The following is a 26,828-nucleotide window of genomic DNA, read 5'->3' as shown; positions in this document are numbered from 1 at the left end:
GAGTGGTAACTGTGGATTTCTTTTTTTGCTGCTTTATTCAGAGATAAATCAGGTATTTTCACATTGAAAATTTACACAGGCAGCATATGTTGTGCTAAATGTTTGAGCATTTTGATCCCTGGATGTATATACTGTCACTCCCAGGTATGAGTGACATTATTTAGCACCTTGTGATTTTAGATAAGATGATACACTACACATGGCAATAAAGGTGGTAGACTAAAATGAAACTAAGACAGTACAATTCACCAAACTTTATGCAGCACTGCATCTGGTGTCATGAAAAGCCAGCAAATGCATTAAGAAAAAGATTTTCCTCTTCAAAGTTTTACAAATGGAAGTGTAATTTCCACTTTGTTTCTTCTTTTCCGTTCCTAAAAATTGTATTGTTCCAACTCTAACATCAAGTATATCATCAGTTCAGTTAACACTCTCTCTTACTCACACTACATTTTAAGCCTATCCAGATTTTTAATGGGCAAGATGTTTATATATAAATTTCAACAGGTTAATTTACACTGGACTGCATGAATATCTTTAAAATTCTGTTTGCGTCTATCCACATACAGGACTTCTCTAAAGAAAATTACTGTCTCATAGTGAAACTCACAGGGATCGATGAGTTTCATTTCATCTTCCCACCAAAATGCTGGAAAAACCATATATTAAACATCCCTCCCCAGTGAAAATTATTTGTGTTAAGAGGAGAGTCACAAATCTTGAAACGAAATAGACTGAATGTTGTGCTTTTAGTGAAAGGTTTTAATGAAACCAAGTTAATTAAACATGGTTTGGGGTTTAGTGCAAATGCTTCATGTGGCTGAATATGCCGAAGATGCTTTACAGTTTAATCCTCTAAAAGTAACATTACTAAAAGACAGCCAAAGTAACAAAATAACCAAATAAGAGTTGTTAGTTTCCTTTTTCCATCTGCTCTAACTTCAAATGTTACTTCCTCTTTAAAGCACTAGGCTTTAATGCATGACGCTCTTCAGTCAATGAATGACTAAAGAAAAATTAATAACTTGATACTATTGCAAAATATATAACTTCAGATACTGTATTTTTATCAGTGGTTATATAATTTGTAATTTTAAAAATCAGTATATTTATATCATGACTGTAATTGACCTGATTAGAGGCACGTGAGAATGTTTCTTCTTTTACCAAATGTACTCCAAATTTTGTTTCCTTTGCTTAGTAGTAACCAAAACTGAGGGTAACAGACCTTTTGTCAATGTCCTGTGTGCTGGGTTTCTGTGGAACATTTTTTTCTTTTTTGGTAGCAGGGGAGGGGGCACAGCAGTGGCCTCCTGTGAGAAGCTTCTTGAAAGCTCCCCCGGCTCCAAGTCGGACCCACCTCTAACCAGGCCGAACTGTGCCTCTGTGAGAATGTATTTAAGAAGGGGAACCGGAGAGAGGGTGGGGACCTTCTGAGGAGGAGTTGTGAGAAGGACAGACACCAAGGTCAGCAGAAGGATGTGGGGAGAGGTGCACCAGAGCAGAGACCCCTGTATCCTGTGGTGAGAAAGTAGGGCTGCCCACCCTGACACAAATGGAGGTCCAAGGTGGAGTAGAGGCCAACCAGAAGCCTGTGGAGGACCCCACACCAAGACAGGCATCTGCACTTAAAGGAGCTGGGACCCTCAGGGGAGAAGTGGCCCTCACTGTTGCGGTTCAGTGCTGGGAGGACTGCAACATGCAGGGGTGACCCACGCTAGAGCAGCATGGGAACAACAATGGCCTGTGGGGAGGACTCATGCAAGAGAATGTTTGTGGAAGACTGTTCCAGTGAGAGGGGAGCCACACGGGCAGGGGAGGGTGTGCGGTGTTCACCTCACTTCCCGAGAAGGAAGGAGCAGCGAGCTGACTGTAACCCCCATCCCCTGCCCCTGTGCTGCTGGGGGCAGAAGCAGAGACATCAGGAGCAAAGCTGAGCCCGGGAAGAAGGGAGGGGTGGGGGAGGTGGTTTTGGATGTGGTTGGTGGTTCTCACTGTCCCCACCTTGTCTGTTAAGTGTTGTCTGGTTAGCATTTGAATTAACGTGATGTTTTCTTTTTTCTTCCCCAGTCCTTAGATGGATTCTTTGAGGATTCCTGCTCCATATTCTCCCCACTCCATCTCTGCAACGAGGGAAGGAATGAGCGGCTGGCTGGTGCTCAATTTTCCTCTGGGCCTAAACACAATACTGAAGAAAAAATGTCAAAGTGCTTTCTCAGATGAAGGTGGAAAGTTGCCATGACTACTGAAAACACTCTATGTAGCTTGTAAGAAAGTAGAAAGTACCCTCAAGGAAGAAGACTCTGTAAATATATTTCCTTTATGAAAATGTGGAGTAGTGAAGCTAAATGTCATGAATGCACAAGTATCTGTAGTTAATTTCTTAATTTTACATTATACTCTTGAATAAAACTAACACAGATCTACTATTTTTCATGTCACCTTCCAGATGTTACTTGAATTTATTCCTGATACAGAGATGTTGCCTACAGTGATGATGATGAACATTCATTTGCGACCTTATTTTAGTAGTCTGAGGCAGACTACAGACATTGTTCACAACTTTTTTTTAAATCTCTACATGAAAGAATGTCAAGATAAATCAGAATTTCTATTCATTTCATAGATTATACAAACCCAGTTTCAATATATACAAAAATATTTTCCACAAGCTTCCTTCCAGTAAACACTGAAAACTGCTTATGGAGCTCTAAAATATACAAGAGAGAGAACTCTTGAGGAGAAACTCTTAAAAAAATGTGAACGGTATCTGTAGGGCATATGTACATGGGAGATGGGTCTAATTTGACAGGATAACCATAACCTAATATCCATGTGATCCAGAAAAGCAAGAAGAAGGCAACAGCAAAAAGCTGCTTCAATTATGAAGTCAGTATAACATAATCTGAGAGCTTTCTCCCTGCCCTATACTTCCATCAGGACTCCCAAAGTTTCTGATAAATTTAATTTCCTTTCACGTTTAACTACTTAATACAATTTAAAGCAGTTCAAATATATCACTAAGAAATAAAATTAGAAAAAGAAGAATTTCACTTACAGAAAGTAGAGGAATAGTAGAGTAGAGCAGCAGTTACCAGACTGTTTTCTTCCTGCATGAGTACCTCATCACAAATATCCCAGGCTGGTGGTTGTTTAGAGAGTTCCAATTGCTGTGATCCATGTCCTGACTAATTCAACCATCTACTACTGTTTTATGTGAACACATGGATACCTAGTAATGTATTGAGCAAATTATACCAAAACTGGGACTTCAGAGAAGTTAAACCTAAGACCTTTGAGATGATCTCTGCACATCTGACCTCTTGCCACACAGCTTAGACTGGTGCAGCCCAGGAGCAGGGCTCATCAGAGCATTCCATCCCTTTCATTACAGGTCAGAGGTTGGAGTTATACTTCTGCCACTTTATCTGTTCCAATTTGAGATGATAATTCAGAGAAGCTGGTTGTGAATAGAATGACACTGAAACTACAATGACTGAGGACAAGTGCTGGAAGAAAGAGAAAGTGGGCAGTCCCAAGCAGAAGCACACACATCAATGAAAGCAACGACTCCTTTTCCCCTATCACTTGCCAAAAGGAACAAGGCATGGGGTTTCCATATGATCCTTCCCAGAATTTGTGGAAGTTTATGAAAGGCAGAGCAGTGACAACCAAAACAACTTTCTCTTTATATCATGAAAACATTTTGCTACATTCCTTCAAGCTGTATTTTTAGGACTTTCTCTTACATGAGATGAACCATCAATTCTTTGAGGGGTCTCCATGTATTCCTATTTTTAGTGCATGGCAAATGGTGAACAGGGGGTCAAGAATAATGAACTGCCTATGTCAAATCATGCAGTTCACACTGCAAACTGTGATGCCAAATGTCACAGCTTTTTTGTGGTAGTTGAGATCCAGGAAACGATTCACAGGTTCCTGATAGCTGAACACATCTAGCACAGGCTGTGAAAGCAGCATGCGTTTTAGTTATGTAGGCTGTAGGCACTTTTGGAAAAGAAACATTGCTGTGCTCATAAACATGTTTGTTTGCAGAACATGATCCAATTTTAAAGGCTTTTGATCCTATTGCTTGACATTTAAATTTTTCCCCATGAGACAAGTAGTTGAGATGATTTTCCATATATCTTAGCTCTATTCAAAAGAAAGGCTAATATTCATAATCTAAGAAAACATTAGACCAAGGTCCCAGCTGAGATCTAACCAGAGGACAGACATACATTAACCCCTTCACAAAACCTTCTAATAGATATAACTAAACCCAGCCTTTTGCATGACTAACCTTTGATAAGCCATGAGATACATGACAAGCACCTTTACCAACAATACACTGTCTATGATTTCAAATAAAGTAAATAATCTGGAACAGAGTGATAAGGGCCTGAAGCTCAGTTTATGTTGTTAGTTACCCACAAGAAGAACCTTTTTCACACAGTCACAGCTCAGGCACTCTGATCCTTTCCTGGAGTTTTATACAGTATCTTTTACTTTTTCAAAGGAGGACAATTTTAACACATTGAAATGGTCTAACCTCAAGAACACAAAGATGATTTGTCAAGAAACATGAACATAAAAACAACTAAACAATGTAAAGGAAGAATTAAATTAATAAAATCCAAATTAAGCAGATATCACACTTAGGAATAATTCCTTTTATTAATCAAATAGGCTTTAAGTTTCTTGGGCCATCCTTTAACATATTTGGATGTAAGTCAGGAGGCAAACGCTTTGCATCTGCTTTTGTAGCCCCAGATTCTGAGAGGCGTAGAAGACAGAAGAAAACCAAACACTTCAGGACCACTGTTGTGAACAGGTTCTATCATCTGAGGCCACCTCACTGGCATAACCCTATCCCAAGAAACTGCAGAGCCCATTCAGTAAATTGCAATGATTAGTTTAGTATTTCAGAGCCCTGCACCTCCAAATTCTGAATAACAGAAAACACTGGCAACAGTTTTATGAACTCGTGGTGTCTGGTCTTTTCCTGGTTTGGATGTCAGTATGATCCATCTTCAAGAAAACCGACTGCAAAAGGAAAAAAAAAAAAAAAAAAAAAAAAAAAAAAAGAGCTACTGTTCTCAACACAACACACAGAAAGGGAAGAGACTTAAGCTGCCAAACAAATTAAGAACAGAGTAAAATACAAGCTTGAAAAACATACCAGAATTTGAGCACTTGAATCTAATTGTTGCATGACCCTGACACTTTTATTTTTAATTTGTTGGATGTTACACTGGAGTTCTCCCTTGTTTTGTTAAAAAGTTCAGTTCTAATTCATCTTCTCTGCACTATTTAATACTGTGAGATTAAACCTTCTCATCATCGCTAATATCACATCTTTTATTTAATCACCTTTAATCTTCAGGGCCAGAAGGAGTTCCTCTGTTTTTGTTTACTAGGACTACAGACTATTTTTGTCCCACACTGATTTCACAAGAAATCAATAGTTTAATGCATTTGATAAGCAATGCATCACCTAATTAGCTGTCTTCTAAAAATGAAATTGTTACATATAACTTCTTCAGAAAGAATAAATGATAGCCAATTAACTTTATCAGGGCATTTTTTTTTTTTAATTTCCATCACAAATCACTGCTCTTTGTTCCACATGTATTTCCCATCACATAGCTACTGCTCATCTTCTGGAGACATGAATGTCAGGCCATGTAAGCATGATTCTTCACTGCATGCCTAATTAAACAGCCTAAGCAGGCAGGTCTAGGGATTTCGGTGGACCTATACTTACACTTACTTGAGGTTATTACAGGAGAATGATGGATTTTAGAGCAGTTCTGCAGTAATTTATAAAAACTGTTATTTGTCTGGGTATTGAGAATTGTACGAACTGTGGAAGTGTGTGGGTTAATGCAAAAGAAAGCTATCTGGGGAAAAGACAGGAAATAATAAAATGACAAAAGCCTCTTCTCACCAAACATTTGAGAGTTGTTAAGGAACAATACCGGAATTATTAGCTTTGATGAATTTGCCTTCTGTCCAGTCAACCTTTAAAATAACTTTTGCATAGAACATGAAAACCGATGAACACAAGCAAACAAACAAAACTACCAGTAGGATGAAATGGGATAGATCTCTGAAAATAGAGGCAGTTCCTTTCACCCTGAGGGATGGTCACATCTCTGTGGTGCTATGAGTTCAGGTAAACAGAGCAGCATGACATTAATAGAGATACATTCATATATACTTTGATTAGTTTGTTGAAATTTTAGAGTATTCCTTTCTCTCCAGAATCATTAGTTTTCCTGAAAAAAACAAATCATGTCATTTTATGACCTACTAGTCTTACACTCAAAAGAGAAAGTTGCAGGAATGCAAATTCTATCAGATCTGCTGCAGAGTACTACAGCCAAACAAGGAACTGGAGAGTTGCATTCTCCAACTCTCCTCTGCAGTAAAAATTAAACTATGAAAGTGGATACCTAGAGGTATAGACTAAAAGACAACTGCACTGTTCAACTGACATTCTGAGGTTGATCTAATAAGATCCTTAATGTGAAAGTTTCAACTGTTCATTTACAGATGATTTATAGAAGAAGGAACATCTCTTTAAGTTTAACAGTAATTTACTGTTTATCTTAGTAATCTATAAAATATACATGCTAGAAAATATATACTCCTAAAACATGGAGAGGAGAATAATCAAGGTTCAACAACAGCAGCATTCCGAATTAAAGCATAAGCATAGAACAGGCTATTTAGTTCCTCCTGTGGCACTCTTGTCTATCCAAAAATATCAACCTAATCTATATTTTAATTTCGCCTCTGGGAAGTGTCATCCTTACATTTGGCCTTTTGTTGGCATCTGCATTCCTGTTTGCCAGATCACTGTATGTACTCCGGAGGGACAAGGGGACAGAGAAACTGCCTATATTTTCAGCTAAGGAAAACAAAACAATTGGATATAGGAAATCTAAATTTATTGTGATTACCTCTCAACAAAAGACTGTTTTATTCATGGAAAGCATCGTTCCTATGTGCAAAATCTTTAGTTCTCTTCTTACTGTAATTTCTCAGGCTGTATCTGCCTTAATGTTAAAGGACTTCTGTAGCATGTGATGGTACAGCACAGAAATTATGTCAGAGGTAGTCAGAACTATCTAGAATTTACTAGGGAAATAGTCCCTACTGTAGGTGTAATTCAGCCATTAAATAGCATAATTAGCCATTTTATGATTCACCAGTGTTGGTCCATTTGTTTTTGAAGCACAGTAAAAATACACACAAGGAGAAATCACCCTGTTAAATTTCTAAGCAATACCTATGTTTTCCAGTACAGTTTTCCACAAGATTTATCACTATAGTGAAGTTAGTAAAAACATTGCTAATTCCAAAGTGGTCAGTAGTTAAATCTTTTAGGGATCTTTCCTAAGTGGAGCTGTAGCACATTTTTCTCAGTAAGAGGAAAAAATCAGCTTGGATTGAAAAGTATTTCTATGTAAAGGCAGAGAGAGAAGGACATGGAATAAAATGAAAAAAAAAAAAAACAAAACAACTCAACCTGTTGAAGGAAACAATAGGGGGTGGGGGGAAATCCAAGAGAGACAAGAGAAGTTAATTTAGGAAGTTTGGTGATAAGACTGTGTTTGCAGTGGCTTACTATACTTCTTCATATACCTTTTTTTTTTTTTTTTTTCTGTCTCACAGGCTGATTCTCCTGCAGTCTTCTGTGACTTATGAAAAATGTGCAAACTTCCAATTCTGGGCCATCATTAGCATCAGTCCTTCCAACCTATACACCAAAGTGTAATTTAAAAATTCAGTGAGATGGTGTGTGTACGGAGTATGCTTAAGTGAAAGTGAAGTTTTTTTGCCTCCATCCAAAAAGAAAATAATTGTTCAGTAAAATATTTTACATTTTTAAATTAATTTGTATTGACATGTGACAACTTCATCCAAATTGCTGTCTTTGTAAGTACAAACATCCTGTTCCTTTAAAAAGAAAAAGATGCTGACAATTCAGTGTGGATCTAAATTTTAGTGCTAGCAGTAATATGTTATAAGTATGTACCCAATCAATGCCTGGGAACTTTATGTTTTCATTTAGCTTCCTTAGAGATGAGAACACATGATAAACCTATCAGAGCTACCATCCCTCAAGCTCGCCTGGCAGCCTGGGTGATAGAGCCTGCTTTACATTCAGACAGGAGACAAATTAGAGTGCACTGTGCTCGGGCTTCATGTTCTCTTCTTGCAGTAGAAACCATTCATCTCTTCACCATGATTGAGAGATACTGGGCAGTGTTCCAGGAAAGAGGGGAGGAGATGGAGTCAAAAATCAGGGGGAGGGAAGAAAAGTGCAAGGCAGAATAGTAGGAAGAATTCTGCTAAAGGAATTCAGGGCCTCATAACCAATTCCAAGTAAAAAATCATGATAATGTGTAGAGACAGAATACAAAGTAAATGCACATTCTCAAAAATGTATTTCAGTTATTTAAGAAATAAATGTGTTTCTAGAATCAGATTAACCCAGAGAATGAAGGGGAAGAAATTATGAGATGCACACATTATCCAGCATACATTGTCCAGACTTAGATTTAAGTGGGAATGAGATGTTTGAATTGCTTGAAAAAAGAGTCCTTCCACTGACAAATTAGTAAGTTCATCGCACCATAATCAGCTGTCTACAATATGACCTGAATAATAATGAATTAAAGTAAAAAAATAAAAATACAAAAGAATTTAAGTTTGATTACATTTGTACTCTTAAAAGCTGCAAGACATTTTTTGTTAGTTTTAAGTCAGAAAGCATCGAGGAGCACTAATTCTTATAAAAGAACTGCCTCAATGACAGACACACAAAATGTGTTAGTTCTGGGACACTGTTACTATTTTAGTGCCCCTTAACTGGCTTTTGCTTCTATACCTCCTGTAGAAAGGCAGTAGAGACAGCAGCATGGTCATGAATTCAGAAAGCAAAGTCCTGAAGGTACCCTGGATATTAGTTGTGATTTCACTGGAAATTATGAATAACTGTCTACTTACAGCTTTAGATTATCTTGTCTACACCCAGAAATGACTTGGCTACACTCTTCTTTCTCCATCTGTAATTCACATGCGCACAGAACAATGGTGCTAGCATCTGCGGAGTTCAACATCCTTTATATACCACAAGTTTTATTGTGCCAGTTTTCCTTCAGCTTCCAAGACAGATTGAAATACAGACTGCTTAAGTATCAGAATAATTTTTATCCTTCACCTTTGAACTCCCACAAAAGGTAAATTATTTTTATTTTAAAATGTATGCAAATACAGAGTATGGAATAAAAGAATAAATACAATCTGGCCCTCTAATCACTCTCTTATAAAATATACTGTCTTGGCATTAGCGTGAAGTTAGAGGCCAGTAAGTGGTGTGCATCCCTTCAATCACATTGTTCCTGAAAACACAGAATTTGCTCATATGATGAGTGGACATGGTAAAATATACATTGAAAATAATAATTGATTTCTACAGCATTTATCCCCGTTTGTAATCTATACAGTGTTCTGATCACAGAGCTAAGCACTTTTCAGTAATGCTTTAAGCAGATTAATTAATGTAATTTCTATTATACTGCAAGACTGAACATTTTAAGATTGTGAGCTTTCATATAATTCAAAGTAATATTTTAAGAATGACGTTTCTTTTCTTCCCCTAAATATTACTTCATCATCTATCTCTGGCACTTATATTTTGGCAATGATTCTGTAAAATTTGGCAGCATCAGTACATCACAAAGCCTAGCTGTGAAAAAATGGTGCATCCCTTCACTACCTCTAAGGTTAAATCTGTTTCATTATGGATATACACAATACAGCATATTGAAGTCTTTCATGCCAATTACTACCACCTATCAATTTGCAAATAAGATTTTGAGATATGCAAATATATAACTCCATGACACAAAAACTCTTAGAAGAAATACAAGGTTTGTTTTTCTTGAAGTATCCCTGTCTTTATAAGTTGTGAAATAACGAGCCTGAATAATGAAGTATATCTTTTTTCTTCTTTTCTATACAACTGCTATTTAGGAGACAGAAGAAAATCTCATAAAATTATAAAATACCTATTATTTTATTCTTCTTGAGTCAAAAAATTAACCTTCCCTCAGCTTAAAAAATATCTTGTCCTTGTCTATTAGTAAAACAAGAATTCATTATATTTTATGTTTACCTAAAATTATTTATTTCTTGAACAGTATCATTTTTATATTATTAGATATTTTATTAATACTAATCTCTTTCTACAATCTCTGTAAATTAACTGCTTGTCAAAAATATATTAAGTAGGAAGATTCAGTCATATTACTCTTTCAAGAGTATTCATTTCAGTGCATCTTAAAAGCATATTCCTGGATGTACTATCTTTATCCCTTGTGCATAATATGATTAATTTGTAATAATACTAGTATCAGTAACAATAACTGAAAATTTTATTTGCATTGTGTCACTCTTATAAATCTAAACTGACTCACAAATACCTCATAAACAAGTCTTTCAATAATTCTCTCAAATTCTAATATATTAAAATGGAACCCTAAGTAATTTATCAAAAGATACATATGCAGCAAATGTTTTCAATGGGAAAAAAAAGTCAGCAAATTGTTCATAAAAGAGATAATAAAATTCTTGGATTTATTTATTATAGGAAATGATTTCTGAATTTCATCAGTGGGTAAATAAGTAATTTGTTTTCAATTTACAAAGTGAAATTATACTTTCAATTAAAACTTCATTCTGCTTTGGTTTTGTCCGTAAGTCACATAGTACTGTCCCCGTTATCTGATTGAGTCATTTATATAACTAACTAACCTATCACAAACTGGAAATCACAAGACGGTATTTTTATACCACATATATATGTGTATACAATTTGCAATTCATTATTTCTGGAAAGAATATAAGCTTTCCAAAATGGGGACAAACAATTCTAAATGTCTTTACACATCTAGCAAACACAACTTATATTTCAAACAGCATATTTGTTCATAAAACTCTTCCTTTTTTCATGCAGTATTGCTTTTACAACAGCTCAGATGTTGAAACTGGCGAACATAAAACACTTTCAGTAAATATGCAGTCATTGGGGCTTAAAATAACCATTTTATAATTATTTCAAGTAATAAAAAAGTAGAACTTGAATATTCAAGGAAAATTAATACACAAGTATTGCAAATAGAGCCAAATTAAAAGTTGTCCACAGCCATTTTTTAATTAGTCATCATCAAATTAGTACTTTTAATCTAATTTTTAGGTAACTGAGCTGAACAGCAGATATTAAACGTCTTGCTAAGAGTCACATACAGACATGCTAGAATGTATTGAACCCTCTCCAAATTGCTAGCTTTATTTCCCTCAGGGTAGACTTTTAGGAGAATAAAAGGGAAAATCACTTTTACATTGCAATTGTTAATTTAGGCTAGAAAACAAATTATTGAAAAGATCAAATACATACTTAACAACTAAGATAAATATGAAATTAGTTACCAGAGATAATAGATACAAAATTACTCCACTATGTTAGAGAAGATTTTTAGGAAATTTTCATTTCAGTGATGAAATACAATAATTTAAAAATTATAAATAGTGCTTTTCTATAACATAACACATTATACAATATCAGGGTTCATTAAAGTAAACAAAAGCTTTGCCTGAAGCACAAAATTAAAGTCCATGCAGATTAAAGTATTCACCTCATCTTTTTAAGTAGTGAGCTTGACAATATGAGGCAGAAAAATGAGATACACTCATGTATTTTTTAAAAAAAGTTTTATACATGTTTGTATTAGTGATTTTTTTGTTTAATAGATATTTTTATTGTAAACCCTACACATATAGTAATCTACTTTCTAATTAATTATACATGCACTTTGTAGAATTATTATTATCTTAATTTCTCTTTTACTTTCATTACAAGCAAAGTATTTTTGAAACATTCTTGGACTTATGATACAGGCAAAACATTACTATTTATTTCACTAAGCAAAGACATCTTACATATAGTTTGCAAGCTTGTAAGATGTTCAAAGTTAATGAAACTACAGAACAATAGCATTAAAAAGGTGAGTCACAGTCATTGTGATCTGTAGAGCAGTAAACTCTAAGGCTGCATCTGAAACTGCTAATAATCAGATTCTTCTTGCCCTTGCACTTTCTGAAAGTAGCAAAGCAGAAAATGGAGTGAGCTGTGAAAATGAAACTAGTTTCAGAGCAGTTTCAAGAAAAATGATGGTTAAGGAAAAATGTTCTTCATGCAACATTCCAAACTTTAAAAATATGTTGGATAGAAACAAATTTCCTTAAGATTACCCTGAATTTTAGTATCACAATGTTGAAAAGACTAACTTTTTTTTCAACACAGTAAAATCTGAGTTATCACTGAGAGCCAAGAGGAGCCCTTGCACATTTGTTCTTGATTAAGGAAACAAATGTAAAGGGTAAACTATAAAGATTAGGATAGTTGCCTAGCTGTAATGATGTACTAAATAGATTTACTAGTCAAAGTCTTTCTTAAATATATCTGTGTAAAGAATACAGTGGAGTCAAGAGTAGCTGCAAGTACATTTCTAATAGCAATATTATAATGTACACAACACATTCAAAAGATATTAAAAATTTGTGAAATTTCTCCAACACAATTAACAAAAATTTTACTGCAAAATTGCCATGGAGATCTTTGGTTGCAGTACTTTTCTACTCTCCTAATCAAATGTGATTTTTGAAAATCTGTCTTTATCAATTTTACATTATGAGGTAATTTCAGATGTCAGAATATTAATTATACAAAGTATGCATGCAAACCAAGTCAATTTTTTGCAGACAGGTGTCAGTTACAGTGCCTGAACATAATGCTGAAAGGCTTCAATGGAAAGCTAAAATGACCTTGCATAGGGCATAATCTAGTTCTAGTGTAAGTACTTGCCTATTACAGGTCCAAGCATGGAACGGAAACAGCAACAGAAAGCTTCAAATTTCACATGCTTGTATGACATTCAGGACTTGTTTCTACAGGTAGATTGCACCACCTATGGAGTCTGCACCTTTGTTTGAACATCAAAATGTTGAAGCACTAGGAGAAAGTGTTTAAGCTTCTTTATAAAATTAAACTGGTTCCATTCAACACATTTTTAATGTGCGCACATGTGTGCACACATGGTTGTATCATTTTGTAGATATGTCCCAGAGGTTTACGACACAGTTCAAAAGCAGAAACATGAACGACTATTTTTATGCAGTAAAATATAGCCATCAACCCAAATGAGAATTCCACTTTAGAAAATAATAGGTGGATGTGATGCCGTGATATTTTTATATTTCTGGGCACTACCATGAGATATAATTAAAATCTTGTTGCTAATATTTTTAGGATTCCTGAAAAGATCACTCACTGCATTATAAAGTCCTGTCCTATTTGACTTTTGTTGTGATCATAAATATAATAAAATCTATTTTAAAATTAAATAGGAATATATAGCTTACAAAAAGACCTCCACCATTCTCAAAAAAGATTTAAGTTCCATTAGTTATTCCAATTGTATAATTCTTCAGTGACCTTTCTTCAACATGTGTCAAGATTTGCAGCATTCCATCTCTTTTCTTTCTCAGGCTTTTTCATCATATATCTACAGAATAACTGTGAGTCACTAACAGCACGAGCACTGTTCACTCACACCATGATCTTTAAGACATTCAAATAATAAAAGATGGTAAACTTTCCCTCCCATTCATGTCTTCTCCTTTATCTAAGTTCTTAATAATAAGCAATATTGAAAATGCAATCAAGCCAAATGCAACAAGGAAAAGTTCTTATCAAGTCTATAGAGAACACGAATTGCAAAGACAACGATAAGTATAAATGAGTTTGGAAAAAATCAAGAGAGCCAGACTTTGGGCAACCTGTTCCTATAAATTAAAATCATAGGAACACAGGATCTGAATTTATCTTTTCAAAATTCCATTCAGTTTGGTTTTGATGCCAGTGGAACCACATAGGTTTAATTAATTAAAAAAAATTTATTCTAAGGCTCCAAAGAAAGCTTCCAACTTATAGAATCAAATATAAGAATCGGTTTATCAGTTATCAAAAAATTAACATCAGTCTGTTGGTATAAAAAGACGATTTAAAAAATGACAAGCATGAACAGAAAGTGTTTTGAGACATCTGGTCAGTAAGAACGATGAAAATTAAGTAAGAGCAATAGGCAGATGAAGCATTTTCAAGCATCATTAAAGCTTCTTTCCTTTTGAGGGCTCATCTTCCTCAAAGAAGATTCACAAATAAATATCCTTAGTATCATCTAAAGAATACTTTTGTCATTATAGATTAAAGCAAGATTTTTCCCACACAAAAACACAAACATCATGCTATTCTACACCACTATCTGTCTTGTTCTTATTGTTAAATAAAAGTTTGTTTACTGAAGGATTTTCAGTCTTTGTGTATTAATAGTCACAGTGTCTAATCTCACTTGGATTTGCGGGACAAGATCAAGTGGTAAGCATGCAGCTCTCAGTCTGGAAGCAAAAAGTCTGTAAAATCACATCTTAGAATCATTCAAGTTGTGCGTACACTTGGTATAATGGGTAATGAACTCAAAGAGGCTAAGAGTATGTTTCATTATTGCTATGGCACCTGTCCTAGTTTCACTTTCCTCCTGTTTCGCTTTTGTTTAGTTTACAATATAACCTTGATAGTAACCATCATGCTTCATAAGTGACCTATTTCTTCTCTTCATTCATAAACACAGGATTTTTAAACAGTTCTACAGTTAATATTTATGCCAGTTGTCCAAACTCAGATTAAAAAAAAAAAAAAAAAAGGGGATTGTGGCCATCCAGTGAAAAACTGAATGACAATATCTTTGACAGGACTGAATAACCTGAAACAGTCTAACAGTTTGCTGGTTAAAGAGATCACCAATATTACTCAGTACTGCATTATCAAAACCTTATCCACCCCAAATTAAACTTAAAGTAAATATACTTCAACACTGACAAGGTAATTTAATGCCCTTAAACTAGGCAATAAGCCAGTTGTCAGCAGTTCACACTGGACATTTGTGCATCTCCAACTTGTTACTTCCCACTTCAAAATATTACACAAGTAAGTTCAGTGCTTTGCTGAAAAGATAAAAACAAGGCTTTAAATATTCTGTTTCAGCTTCACAGTTCAGTTTTGCCAATTTATACAGATAAATCAGCTCTAAGCCACTGACTGTGAGATTCAATAAGGTTCTTTCTTTAGAAAGATATAGGCCCTTAAAGTCTACTTCATGATTTACAAAAGCATCACTAATAAGTGTTCCTGTTAGAGCCTTTGACTGCGACTTTTATATGATGGGATTTGTTGTCTTCAGTGAAAGGTGATAATAACAACCGGGGACTGTAGGCATGCAAGGATTTAATTGACAGCCTGCCCTAAACACAAAGGGCTGCATGCAGTTTACTTATATAGTAGAAGCAGCAGACAGTAATTATAAATTTAATTGGAGCTCCAGTCAGGTTTCATACATGAGCCAGTATTTACAATCAGAACTGAGAACCACTCTCAGTTCAGACGATACGAGTCAGGCAGACCTCTTATCTGAGTAATTATGTTTTTGCTCCATCTCCCACTTTCACAGACACCATATTTTGGTGAATTCTGGAACATATTCTGATATTTTTTCTCCTGTTATGCATTTATGACTCATTAAACTAGATTTCCAAAGTTATTCATGTTTACAGTTATACAGATGTTCTGAAACATGCGAGTCAGTTATCTGACTACCACCACAATCAATGTCAGGTAGGCATCTTCTTGCTTAGTGTTGTTTACATTAATAGGTGCTCATCTACATATGTAAAACATTGAAATACAATTGAAAATTTGTCTCACTTTTAGGGGATGTGGGAGGAAAAGGGTAGGTTGATGTAGGCTTGTTGGATTTAAGTGAGGGATAAATTTAGTAAGAGTGTGTTCTAGCCCGTACTCAGAGACTAGAGATGGCTGGACTTATCCCTTAACAGGTAGGCCAATTACTGTCATGACTGTAGTCCTGACACCAGATACAGAAACAGCCTGTCTGCTGTAGGTTGGGTTGCATTCAAAAAGAGCAGTCAGGTTCATGAATAGTAAGCTTTATTCTTATGCAACACCTGCAGATTCTTTGAGATTGCCAGCAATAAATGCACTGAACTGCAGAAGAGCTATATAGGTCTACAGACAAAACCAATAGCAATCACAGGCTCAGTTTCCCAGGTAGGCTCTTGGCGTAGCCAAGGTCACAAATCCTACCAGAAGGCATCCTTTCTGAGTAGGGGTGAGGAGAACAAACCATTGATCTGTCCCTGCAATTTGGTATCAAATTCTCATCCCTCTAAGTTAGGCATGAACTCAGGTTGATATACAGCCACCATACTGCCAAGCATGTCAAGTGTGTGTGTGTGGGGGGACTGTGGTCAAGCCACCATTCCTTGAGCAACATCACAAAACATTTCTAGGTATAACTTCTGAGCAGTTGTGCAAAATTTTTATTGAGAAAAGCAAAACGGACTGCATGGCTTTCACCTCACTTGGTGTTTCTCCCCAGTGCATGACAGTACAAATTACTGGATCTTCACCCTATCTTGTGTCTCTGCTCTGGGCACCAGGTGTTCAGCAACATTGGGCTTTGCAATTTTCCACTGCTTTGTGCCTCCAACACTTCCAACAAGGTTCTATTATTTTAAAGAGGAAAATCACAGATACTTTAACAACTATGGAAAAGCCGCTGAAAACACCCAATCCCCAAAACGAGAAAATCCTCTGGTAACAGTATAGCCTATTGATGGCACCAAGAATTTACCTTTTTTTTTTATTTTCTTCTGTAGGTGTGTTGAATTGTGGTTGTGAACAGTAAGAACATTCATACATCTAGAAGCAGAGCCAGGATATCATTGAAGAACAGGTGGAAGTGCTATTCAAATATTAATTAGCATACTCCACTACTTAGTAGTGTGATTATTTTCACAGACTGGGAAAGCACATGTGCGTATTTTTCACAACACAATTCAACACATTCACATAGACGTATTTGTGATTCCTAATGTTATCAATAGACTACATGATTTTCAGTGTTCTAAAACCATACAACTCCAGTTATTACTGCCTAGTAATTAGTACTGGTTAACATTCCTCCCAACATCTGCTGCTTGTTGAAATATCTGCCTTTCCCCTCATGTAGGCATTTTTTTCAGCTACTGGTACCAAAGAGCTTGTAGATAGACCTACTACAGCACCAGCAAGAGGGACATATATAACATAGGTAGAATTGTCACTTTTGAGTGTGTTTTCAATAGCTCTCTTCTGGGTCTTCACCATGCAGTTCCTTCTACAAAAGTTTTTCTTCAGAAGTGTTACTGATTTTTACAAGCCCTTTTCTTTCCCTTTGGAGTGAAGAACCATAGCATGTTAGGAATTTCCTCTTTTCAATTGACTTTTCTGTAATATTCAGAGTTTTTATACAATTTGCTTCTGACTGAGACTGGGGCAACCATATGACTGCTGTACTTAGTGAAAAAGGAAACATTACATACACACAGAATTACAGACAACAGAGCTCCATTAGGTCTGTTGATGCCTTCCCATGTCCATGCAGATTTACTCTCTATGGTACATGTTCTTCGTCATTTTTTGCTATTTCTTGGTTTTAAATGCCAATATGAGAAAAGAAAATGTATTGAAAAATGTGTTATTCTCTTATCTGATGCACACAGAAATTTGCTCTAGTTCTTGCAAGAAAACAAAGCAAAAGAGATTAATTTCCTTCACTTTATTTATCTGAGAAACTTCTAGATATATACTCTGTGGCTAACATCTTCAGGTTAGCAAGAGATTCATGTTGTGTAACAAGCACAGCATATCTCAAATGTTCATTCATTCATTTTTCAGTGAGCAGATATTTCTCATCTCTAATAGGCCTTTGCTAAAAAGCTAAAGTCATTCCAGAAAGTCTCATGCTCCCATATACACATTCCTAAACTCACATTATCATATATTTGAACTTTTATTTGCTTGCACAAAGTATCAGTTTTCTGTCTGCACCTGTTTTTCTTTGGCAGATCAATCTATCTCCTGTATTTCTGCTTGTACTGTTGTATAGAATGTGTTGGTGGATTGACATATTATAACATCACTAACAATACTACAGACTTTACTAAAACTAACTACAGAATGTCACCATTATTTTACCTGGTCTCATTTGTCTAACATTCAAATTATCTGAATGAAAAAATAAAACTTTAAACATGATGAAAAAAGCATATAAAGAGTTAATGGGCAATGTTGATCAACTCCAATTCTGGCAGTTGTATAAAAGGAGTGTGAATTCAGATGATGTTCATAGCTGAAAAGAGCAGATAAAGAACCCGAATCATGTATTAAATAGCAGCGAGAGGCTTAGGTGCCTATAATTGCCTGTCTTTTGTTTTGTTTTTGCTTTTAATTACTATACCACCACTTCCTTGCTTTGCTCAGGTTTATACATTCTGTACATCTGCATTCTTCACTCATCTACTGGTTTATAAACACTCTGGATTTAAAAATTCATGCAATGTACAAGGGCTGTTAAAAATTACAAGCTATTCTAATTCTCTTATTTCAATTTCTTGTGTTTATCATTATTTTGTAGGACTGACCTTGGAGGATTCCTAAAGATACTCAATATCACATTATACTCTGAGTTATTTTGAACTTGCTTTGTGTTCTCATGGATTTATATTTGAGCTTATAGTAGGGCTATGATCATGAGGAGAAAGATTTCAAATCACACCCTTTCCACAATAGATGTAAACTTGACCATCTAGTCTTGTGTTCGTACACAGAAAAGAAAGAAGTGGCCACCAATACTGAAGCCCTGACACATTAAAAATCTGATCAACCTGCAGAAATGTAAATACAACCAAACATCATCGTTACTGAGATGTGAGAAGATGTAGGCTTGAGAAAATAATGTCAGCAGTGACTTTAATTTCCTTTATTAGGTAACAGACAACCTGAGCTGCCATTGGTTGAGTCTTGTTCATTTGTCGTGTAACATCAATAACTCAACTTCAGTTTTGCGGAACACATTTGAATTTTAGTAACAAAAAAATCCCCTGACTCTTTTCTATCTGATAATACTTGAACTTACGATAGCCTGAGTACTTTTGAGATCCCAGTGACACTACCTAGGAAGTCTGAGCCTGACTATAACAGCTGTTAATGACCATGTTTGCACAATGATAACAATGGATAACTTGATAAAAAAATGTAAGCACACCGTTCAAAGGCTTTGGTTGTAGACTACAGGTTTTAAGAAGGGAAGATTCCCACATGGAAGAGCAGAGAACATATAAATATAAGGAAGGCATTTTTTCTCTTTCGCTTGACTTCCTTCCTCCCCCTCCTCTGCCACTTCTAATTCTATGGGATTTTAGCCCAACACAACTTTCAGAAACAAATTAATTCTATTACAGGAGCAAGATGTGATACAGAGTGCGTTTGTATAGTTGTAGAGAAAAGAAGGATTTTCTATATGCCATAGATGGGTGTCCCACAGGAAACTTACTGCCATAGGCCATTCATCTTTGCTTGTCAGAAAAAGCAGCACACAGTGGATTGACAGATGCTCACTGCATACCTTTGTTCTCAGTGAAGATTTATCACTCATACTAAAAACTCCCCCATCCTTAAACCGGTGAAAATGAAAGGGAAAATAAACACAATTAAAAAGAAATGCTGTAAAATAGAAACGAGTCAAAATTACATCTCTAATCAAATATTTCCTCTGGACACTAGGCAGCTATTAGGTGTTTTGGTGCAAGCTTAAGATGCCTCACAAAAGCCCTTTATCTCCAAAAGTGCAAATAAGGTTAATGGACTCATTTTCACTCTGTAATTCTCTGTTCTTCTTTTCTGTTTTATGCAGATAATTGGAAACAACAAAGAAACATCATTCTCTAGAGCTTAGTAGGGAAAGGAAGTTCACTTCTTTCCAAAAATCCAAATTCAAGACAAGGAAGAGAAGGAATATAAAACCAGTGGGAAGAGAAGAATAGTTATACAGAAGGGCAATAGGCAATTAGCACCCACACTCCACATACACCAGCACTCATTCATGCAGTCTACAGAAATGCCTGATCTACAGCTTCCCCTAACTCTTAGGCTTGAATAAAACATCATTGCTGTCTGTCCTTTGGGAGAATCTTAGTAGTACTGGGAGACAGTACAGGCTAGGCACAAAGGAAGAAAAAACCCCACAAATATAACAGTACTGAGCATAATTTATTCTCTAACAGAGAAATAAAGAGTCTTCATTATTTATTTTTATGGTTTACTTATGATTTTTCAAAACTAGAAAAGTCAGTCCTATGAGCAGAAGTCACAAAAGATTCCAATTTCCACATCTCCGTTATTCAAATATTGCTGTACATGATGTAAATCTCTGGATTTGGTGGTCAGTGATGAGCATTTCTATTCAAATGAATGAATAAACTAAGGAATAACCAGAATATATTTAGGAACTAGTTTGACGGAAACTGAGTGTCAATCAGGTCTGGCTTCTCTAAAAAGCCAACTTTTACAAATTGGTAGTTGGAGGCTGCTGCTAGACAGCGAGGGCTGACTTTCGAGGCCTAGCATACCATTCGGTGTCTAAGCAAGTTATTCTTTAGTTAAGGCCTTCAGTGTCCACACAGTGTTTAACTGGCTCTTATTGTACCCGTTTGCCTGTACAGAAGAGGGAGGGAACACTCTGACTCAGGCTTGTTCCTGCCTGTGCCAAATTTTCTGATGTCAGGAATAAACACACAACTGTCTAAAGTCTCTGCATTCCCCTATTATTATGTAGTTATAACGGACTGAGTCATAATCAAATTCTAATCAAAATACTGCGAATAATATTACGGACTTTTTCAGATATCACTGCAAACCAATCTTTGTAAAAGTCAGTTTAATATTTCCAATATGTCTGGAATTTTCATCATTACATTTGGCATACATTTGGTTCTTCTTGCCCACTCAATCTTTAATCCATTTCCAATTTTGATAGATTGTCTACTTTATAATAAACTAATATTATGGGATATATCCAGTGCAAAGTTATGACAACAACATATGAAAATTATAATTTTCCTTAAAAACAGACACTGTCTCAAAAATTCACATTCAAATATGTGGTAATCATCTTACAATAAAAGCTGTAGTTATTTTCACATAAAAGCTCTATCAAGTGTCTGCCTTAATACTTTGAAGCAGTACCCATTTTACCATAATTATTTTTCTCTTTAAATTCTCCAGTATATTTTTGAGAAAATATTGCACTGCAGCAGTGAAATGCAACCTTTACACCTTTTCTTCAGTAAAGACAACACCATTGCCTATAGTATCTATTTGCTATATTGACACCAGGAGACCAGAATACAGAGACACATACTTATTTTGAAATTAGGGAAAGGTAAAGTTTGGAGAACAAAATATTTGCATACGTGTGGTATCTCTTTCAAAGATGAAATGGGAAAATTTAAATCAGAAGAGTGTTCAGAGACTTCTAGAAATGCTACAAACACTAATTCAATGGACTGCGCTTTCTCAGTGTTTTGCAAGATCAAGAAATATGGCAGTGGGATAGGATTAATATCACAACATTGATCTTTAAAACTGATCATTTAACTTCTGCATCTGTGATGTATGTTTGAATTTTAATAATACAAAGGTTTGATATACAAAATATCTGTAACTATTGTATTCAGACCTCTAGCAAAGAAATCTACTGGATTCCTTTTCACATTTAAAATTTATCATCAGAGATTGATAATTCTTTCTGCTAGCCACCTAGCAGTTTGCAAAAAACCCCAAATTTCTACCCTCTGAATTCAAGAGGCAGTTGTCCCTTTCCTAACCAATTATACATATTCGCAGAAAAAGAATATTTGACACTTTCTTATCTGAGCTTACTCCTAATGAAACTAATGAGAACATCTCCTTTGATGACAATTACCAAGCGGTGCAAAGGTTTGAAGTTCCCCACTATTCTCACCTCTACATCCTCTTCTTGCAAATGTTACTTATTAACAGCCATAACTTGGAATGCTTATGGAAGAAAAATAAGGAGGAACACATATGTGTAGAGGGAATACAACAAAAATACATTTGCCTCATAAGATGCAGATCATGAGTATAAAAATTTGGTTTCTAATATGTATCCAAAAGACTGTCTTTAAATTGCAAGTATCTTTAGTTAACAGATATATATAGCAAAATAACTAGCATATATATATATAGCAATATTTATGTGAGAGCATACTAAAATAAATCCATTCCTCAGATCCAACTCAGAAATAAAGCTTTGTCAGATTCACAGCTACAGTCAACTAAAACATAAAAGCACAGTGTTGCAAATGCAGACGTCTTATTTTGAAATAAAATTGGACATGAAGGTGAGGACAGTGCTAGAGTTTTGATATAGCTTTAGAAGAGCTTTCAGATTATAAAAGATAATAAGGAAAAAATTTACCATAATTTACACAATGGGACCATATATTTGGGTGAACAGATCTCGGAAAAACACTTCAGTGAATTCATGATTGACTTTCATACCCCATTGGAACAATATCTGCATGCACACTTTTTTATGGAAGGAAGGTAGAATTATAAAATACAGGTCAACAATTACAGATCAAACAGATTTCAGAATACAACTGAAATAACAAGAAATCAACCAATATTTTGATTGACAAAGGGTATAAAAACGACCTGGAGAAATTAACAATTTGTCCCTTGCAATCAAGAGTCAGAGGTAAAAGGCATTTCAGAAGAAATCAATCAATCTTTCTCCAGAAATGTAATAATGGTCTGGGGGTTTTACTTATCAAAATAACAGAACTTAATACTGGATGTATTATGTATGGCATTTATTTTCATTTTCTCCTATGTGTGCTTAATAACTTATTGAGAATGTCTCAGACTGTTCTGACAAATTGAAGGTACTATATTTTGACAACAGAATAATCTTCATGCTTTAGCATGTGGCAACTGGCTATGCTAGAACTCTTATTTGAAGCAATATGCTAAAAAACCCTATTCAGGATATTAGCTGAATTAAGGATATTGGAAAAGATGTAATATTATTACTAATTATAGCATCACAGTTATATTTTATTTTGATTAGATATTCACCTTGTGAGTTTGGGAAAAAAAGAAAAAACAAACAGTTTTCAATACTGATAAATTCTACATTTAAAATTTTTATTTTCTGCCTGAAGCTTTCAGATGCAACTTCACATGCGTGAGATACTTCAAAAGTACAATTTACAACTCATTTTTTGATCTTAGCACATTTGAGCTTGCTGAGAATACTGCCCAAGATTGCAGGTCATTGTTGCATTGGATGCTTTTTAAAAAACCTGTCTAGCACTACAAAAAGTAATACATCTAAGTTAAAAAACACTTAACAACCTTCCCCCTTAAGTTAGTAGTGTAACAAAAATATTCTTGGCATGCTAAATATTTTTCTTTACTATAGAAATTTAAATATATATTTTAAAAATCCAAGAGTTTTGATGGCCTTTTTTCATTTTCAAAAATGCTAACATAGAAGAGCAAGAGGAATAAATATTAAGCTACAATTTGCAAGAACTCTTGATTATATGGACTGCCAACAGATAGAAATACTGAACAATCTAAGGCTTCAATTTATAAGAGCTTCTTAATTACCCATAGTCATGACAGCTGTTAAAGAAATCAGCAAAAAGTTAAGACCAGATGTTTTTGTTCTCAGGATTCCAAACATTAAAAGATAAGTTTATCTCTCTTCTCAGTTCATATAATTGAACTACTAATGGGAGGTTCCCCTTTCAGTTCAGAGATCTGAGAAATCATTGCAAGCTAGATTGACTCTTGTTACAGAACTTCTCAGAGTTTCTTTTGCAAGGATGAGGAGGTGTAGAAAGATTCTTAAAAGTGAAATAAAGTTTAGTGTTTTATGTTTTGATGAGCAGCACCCAGCCATTTTAGACATATTAAGACCTACGTGAATTAATTACATCCTGATCTCCATTTCACCTATTAAGTAGATTAAAAGAGAACAGCACTTTAAGCAGGTACTTGTTTTGATATTTTTTTACCTCCAAATAAATATTTCTCTCCAGTCTTAACTTGTAGAGGGCTGTTTGTTCGAACAGCTGAAGCTTCATCGCCATCAATGGTGAGGACGGCAAAATTTTCCTTAGCTAGGAATCGCACTTCATGCCACTGCCTGTCACTGAGACCAGAGCCTATGAAGAACAAAAAAAACATTGGAACATTTTACTTAGTCCAGTATTTATTATCTTTAAGTGTTTTGTGTGTCTCAGGCTCATTATGCAAGCTTTAATGAAGGCTATTGCAGAAATGAAATCATTTTGGTGTGATAACAAGGAATTGTTATTAAAGTAAATATTACAAAAAAAAAATAACATTATATCATAAATACAAGTCTTGGAACTACCAAGGAGTCCACATTTTCAGGTATAATTGTATCTAACTACAGATATTATCACTCACCTTTCCCATCAAAAGGCCATATGCCACAAGTTAGTAGTAAAGAATGTCTTAACTATTTCTATGATCAAGTTCGGAAAGAAAAATACTAATTAATCCATTTAAATATAGTAACAAGCCCAAAGGGCACATTATGCTTGTGATTGCTGCCTTTTTAAAAAGCTAGATATTTCCAAGAAAATGGAAATCAATAATAGGAAGGAGAAAGGCTCATGTGGAAGGTGAGCTCACAACTAATCCTGTCATTGTGGTGTGAGGCTAGTCACCAAAGATGAAGACATCATCACAGAGGCACTGCAAAATCAGCAAATGTCTGCCAAAACCCATAATCTTAGGGGAGCACCATCCTCCCAATACTGACAGCAGTGAAGCATATGGATATGTTCATTCACCCAGATCTTTTAAAACGAAAGCAGAATTTATATACTTCTTGTACTTCCTGTAGCATCTGGCAGGAGGACAGCTTGCCTGACATGATAAGCTGTCATTGAAGAACTGTGAAAGAGTGTTTGTTCTGGTCATTACTGTGTAGGCAAGTTATGTTGAGTCGACAAGTAAGTAGCAAACACTCTACTAAAAGCAAATTCCAAATTATAACACCTCTTAGGCATGATGTTTTCTCCACCTAGATAAAGGTGCTAAGTCACCTTACCAAAATGTCATTTGCCAGAATAAACCACAGAGCAATACAATAAGCTGTTTCTAAAATTAGGGGGAATACACAATATCAGTAGAAGTATCATGAAAGATAAACTTTCCATATATTCAAAAGAATGTTATCTTCTATGAACAAGGAATAATATTAATGGCAAACAGATATATCTCAACATTTAATTAATATTTTTTTCCCACTGCTTCCACATATTTGTCTAAGATACAAGATCAAGTCCTGAAATAACATGGAGCATTATACCTTAGAATACTCTTGGAATATTCATCAGTGTGAATAAAAGACTCAGAAGCCTCTTAAAAAATGTATCAGTAAGAAATGTTTCTACCAAAGCTTGTTCAATCTGGTGTAAGAGTAGATGAAAAACCTAATATACTAAACATGAGAAAAGTTTTCTTAATTTATAAGCTCTTTTTTCACTTTCATTACATTTGACAAACAAAGAAGAAAAAGAAAACCACATAATTAAAACCCAGATAAAATGAATTTCTACTGATAATACACTCAGAAAGGAAGATACACCTTTTTATAGACTTCCAAACAAAAATTGTTACAGTGTGTGTTACTGCAACTGAAGTTTATCAGAAAATACTTAAAAATGCCCTTGTATTTTGCCCATATTAAGCATATTTGCTTCTACAAGTTGGCATTGTTCCTGTGCATTCCTGAAAAATCACACTGTTTCTGCTTTATGAACTCTTCACTGTATTAACTACAAAATGAACACGAGTTAAGTCTGTTGTCCTCTTAGCTACAGGTATTAACCATCCTATGGATCTCTATAGTATGACAGTAACATTCTCAACTGTTCTGGTACAAAGTTGACACAAAAATTCAAGTGCAATTTTATGTTTGTTTAGCAAACCTTTTACTGCTACATTTTACTGTGGAATTTACTTATGAATGCTGATGAGGATTGCTCACTATCACTCAGCAAGTGCTCACTGTTGTCTTTACAGAACTGTGCTCCTCAGCACCTTCTATCTCTGCCACTCTTTTTATCTGCTTTTTACTTACACATGTTTTAGAGGTAGTAGTGTCAACCTTCCTTGCTTAATGGGGTAATGCTCTGTTCCAGGGACTTACATTGTTATTGGGATACATGGTATATTCTACTATAGGGTGTAAGTTTGTACAGCTGCATGAGTTAATTTTATTTTAATATTTTATTACATACCTCATATATATTGAGGAATTATTTCTGTTTGAACTTAAAAAAAGTCAAGCTTAACAGATCTTTCCATAAACCAAGACTGAGTATTAAGGCTAGAATATAGCTCTATTCAAAGAATTTTCAGCTGGAATGTTTAGAATGGAGAACATCCCAAATGCACAACAATGACTTCTCATTGCAGTTTGATTTCTCTCATCTAAGATGATCAATATATTTATCTGCATTCTTTTTTTTTTTTTTTTTTTCTACTGTAACTTTCTGGTATACAAGTTGAGAAATAAAAGAAACATACTGCTGCCACTACAAATTCCCTGCTGAGTTCTGGAAAAGCTGGTTTCATATGCAAATTAAATATGTTAACAAAATGCATTCTCTCCATCTAGGATTTCTATTTAAATGACATTATTTTAAAAGTAGGACTCTTGAGG

The 26,828-nt window shown here is 35.0% G+C and overlaps 1 protein-coding gene across 1 annotated transcript in view; it reads right to left on the bottom strand.

Moving 5' to 3' along the window:
* The window catches only part of LOC122154666 (contactin-associated protein-like 2), a gene marked incomplete at its 3' end in the record, with an annotated part of 73,532 nt that overhangs the window by 37,984 nt on the left and 8,720 nt on the right, over positions 1-26,828 (bottom strand). Inside the window, exon 2 of the mRNA XM_042805009.1 lies at positions 24,142-24,291. Within this exon, the coding sequence (XP_042660943.1) occupies positions 24,142-24,291 (150 nt within the window). The remainder of the gene's footprint in view (positions 1-24,141; positions 24,292-26,828) is intronic.

Source organism: Tyto alba, unplaced genomic scaffold (genome assembly GCF_018691265.1).
Source record: "Tyto alba isolate M040663 unplaced genomic scaffold, T.alba_DEE_v4.0 Super-Scaffold_43, whole genome shotgun sequence".
Classification (NCBI taxonomy): domain Eukaryota; kingdom Metazoa; phylum Chordata; class Aves; order Strigiformes; family Tytonidae; genus Tyto; species Tyto alba.
This window is presented reverse-complemented; position numbering and strand designations above follow the sequence as displayed.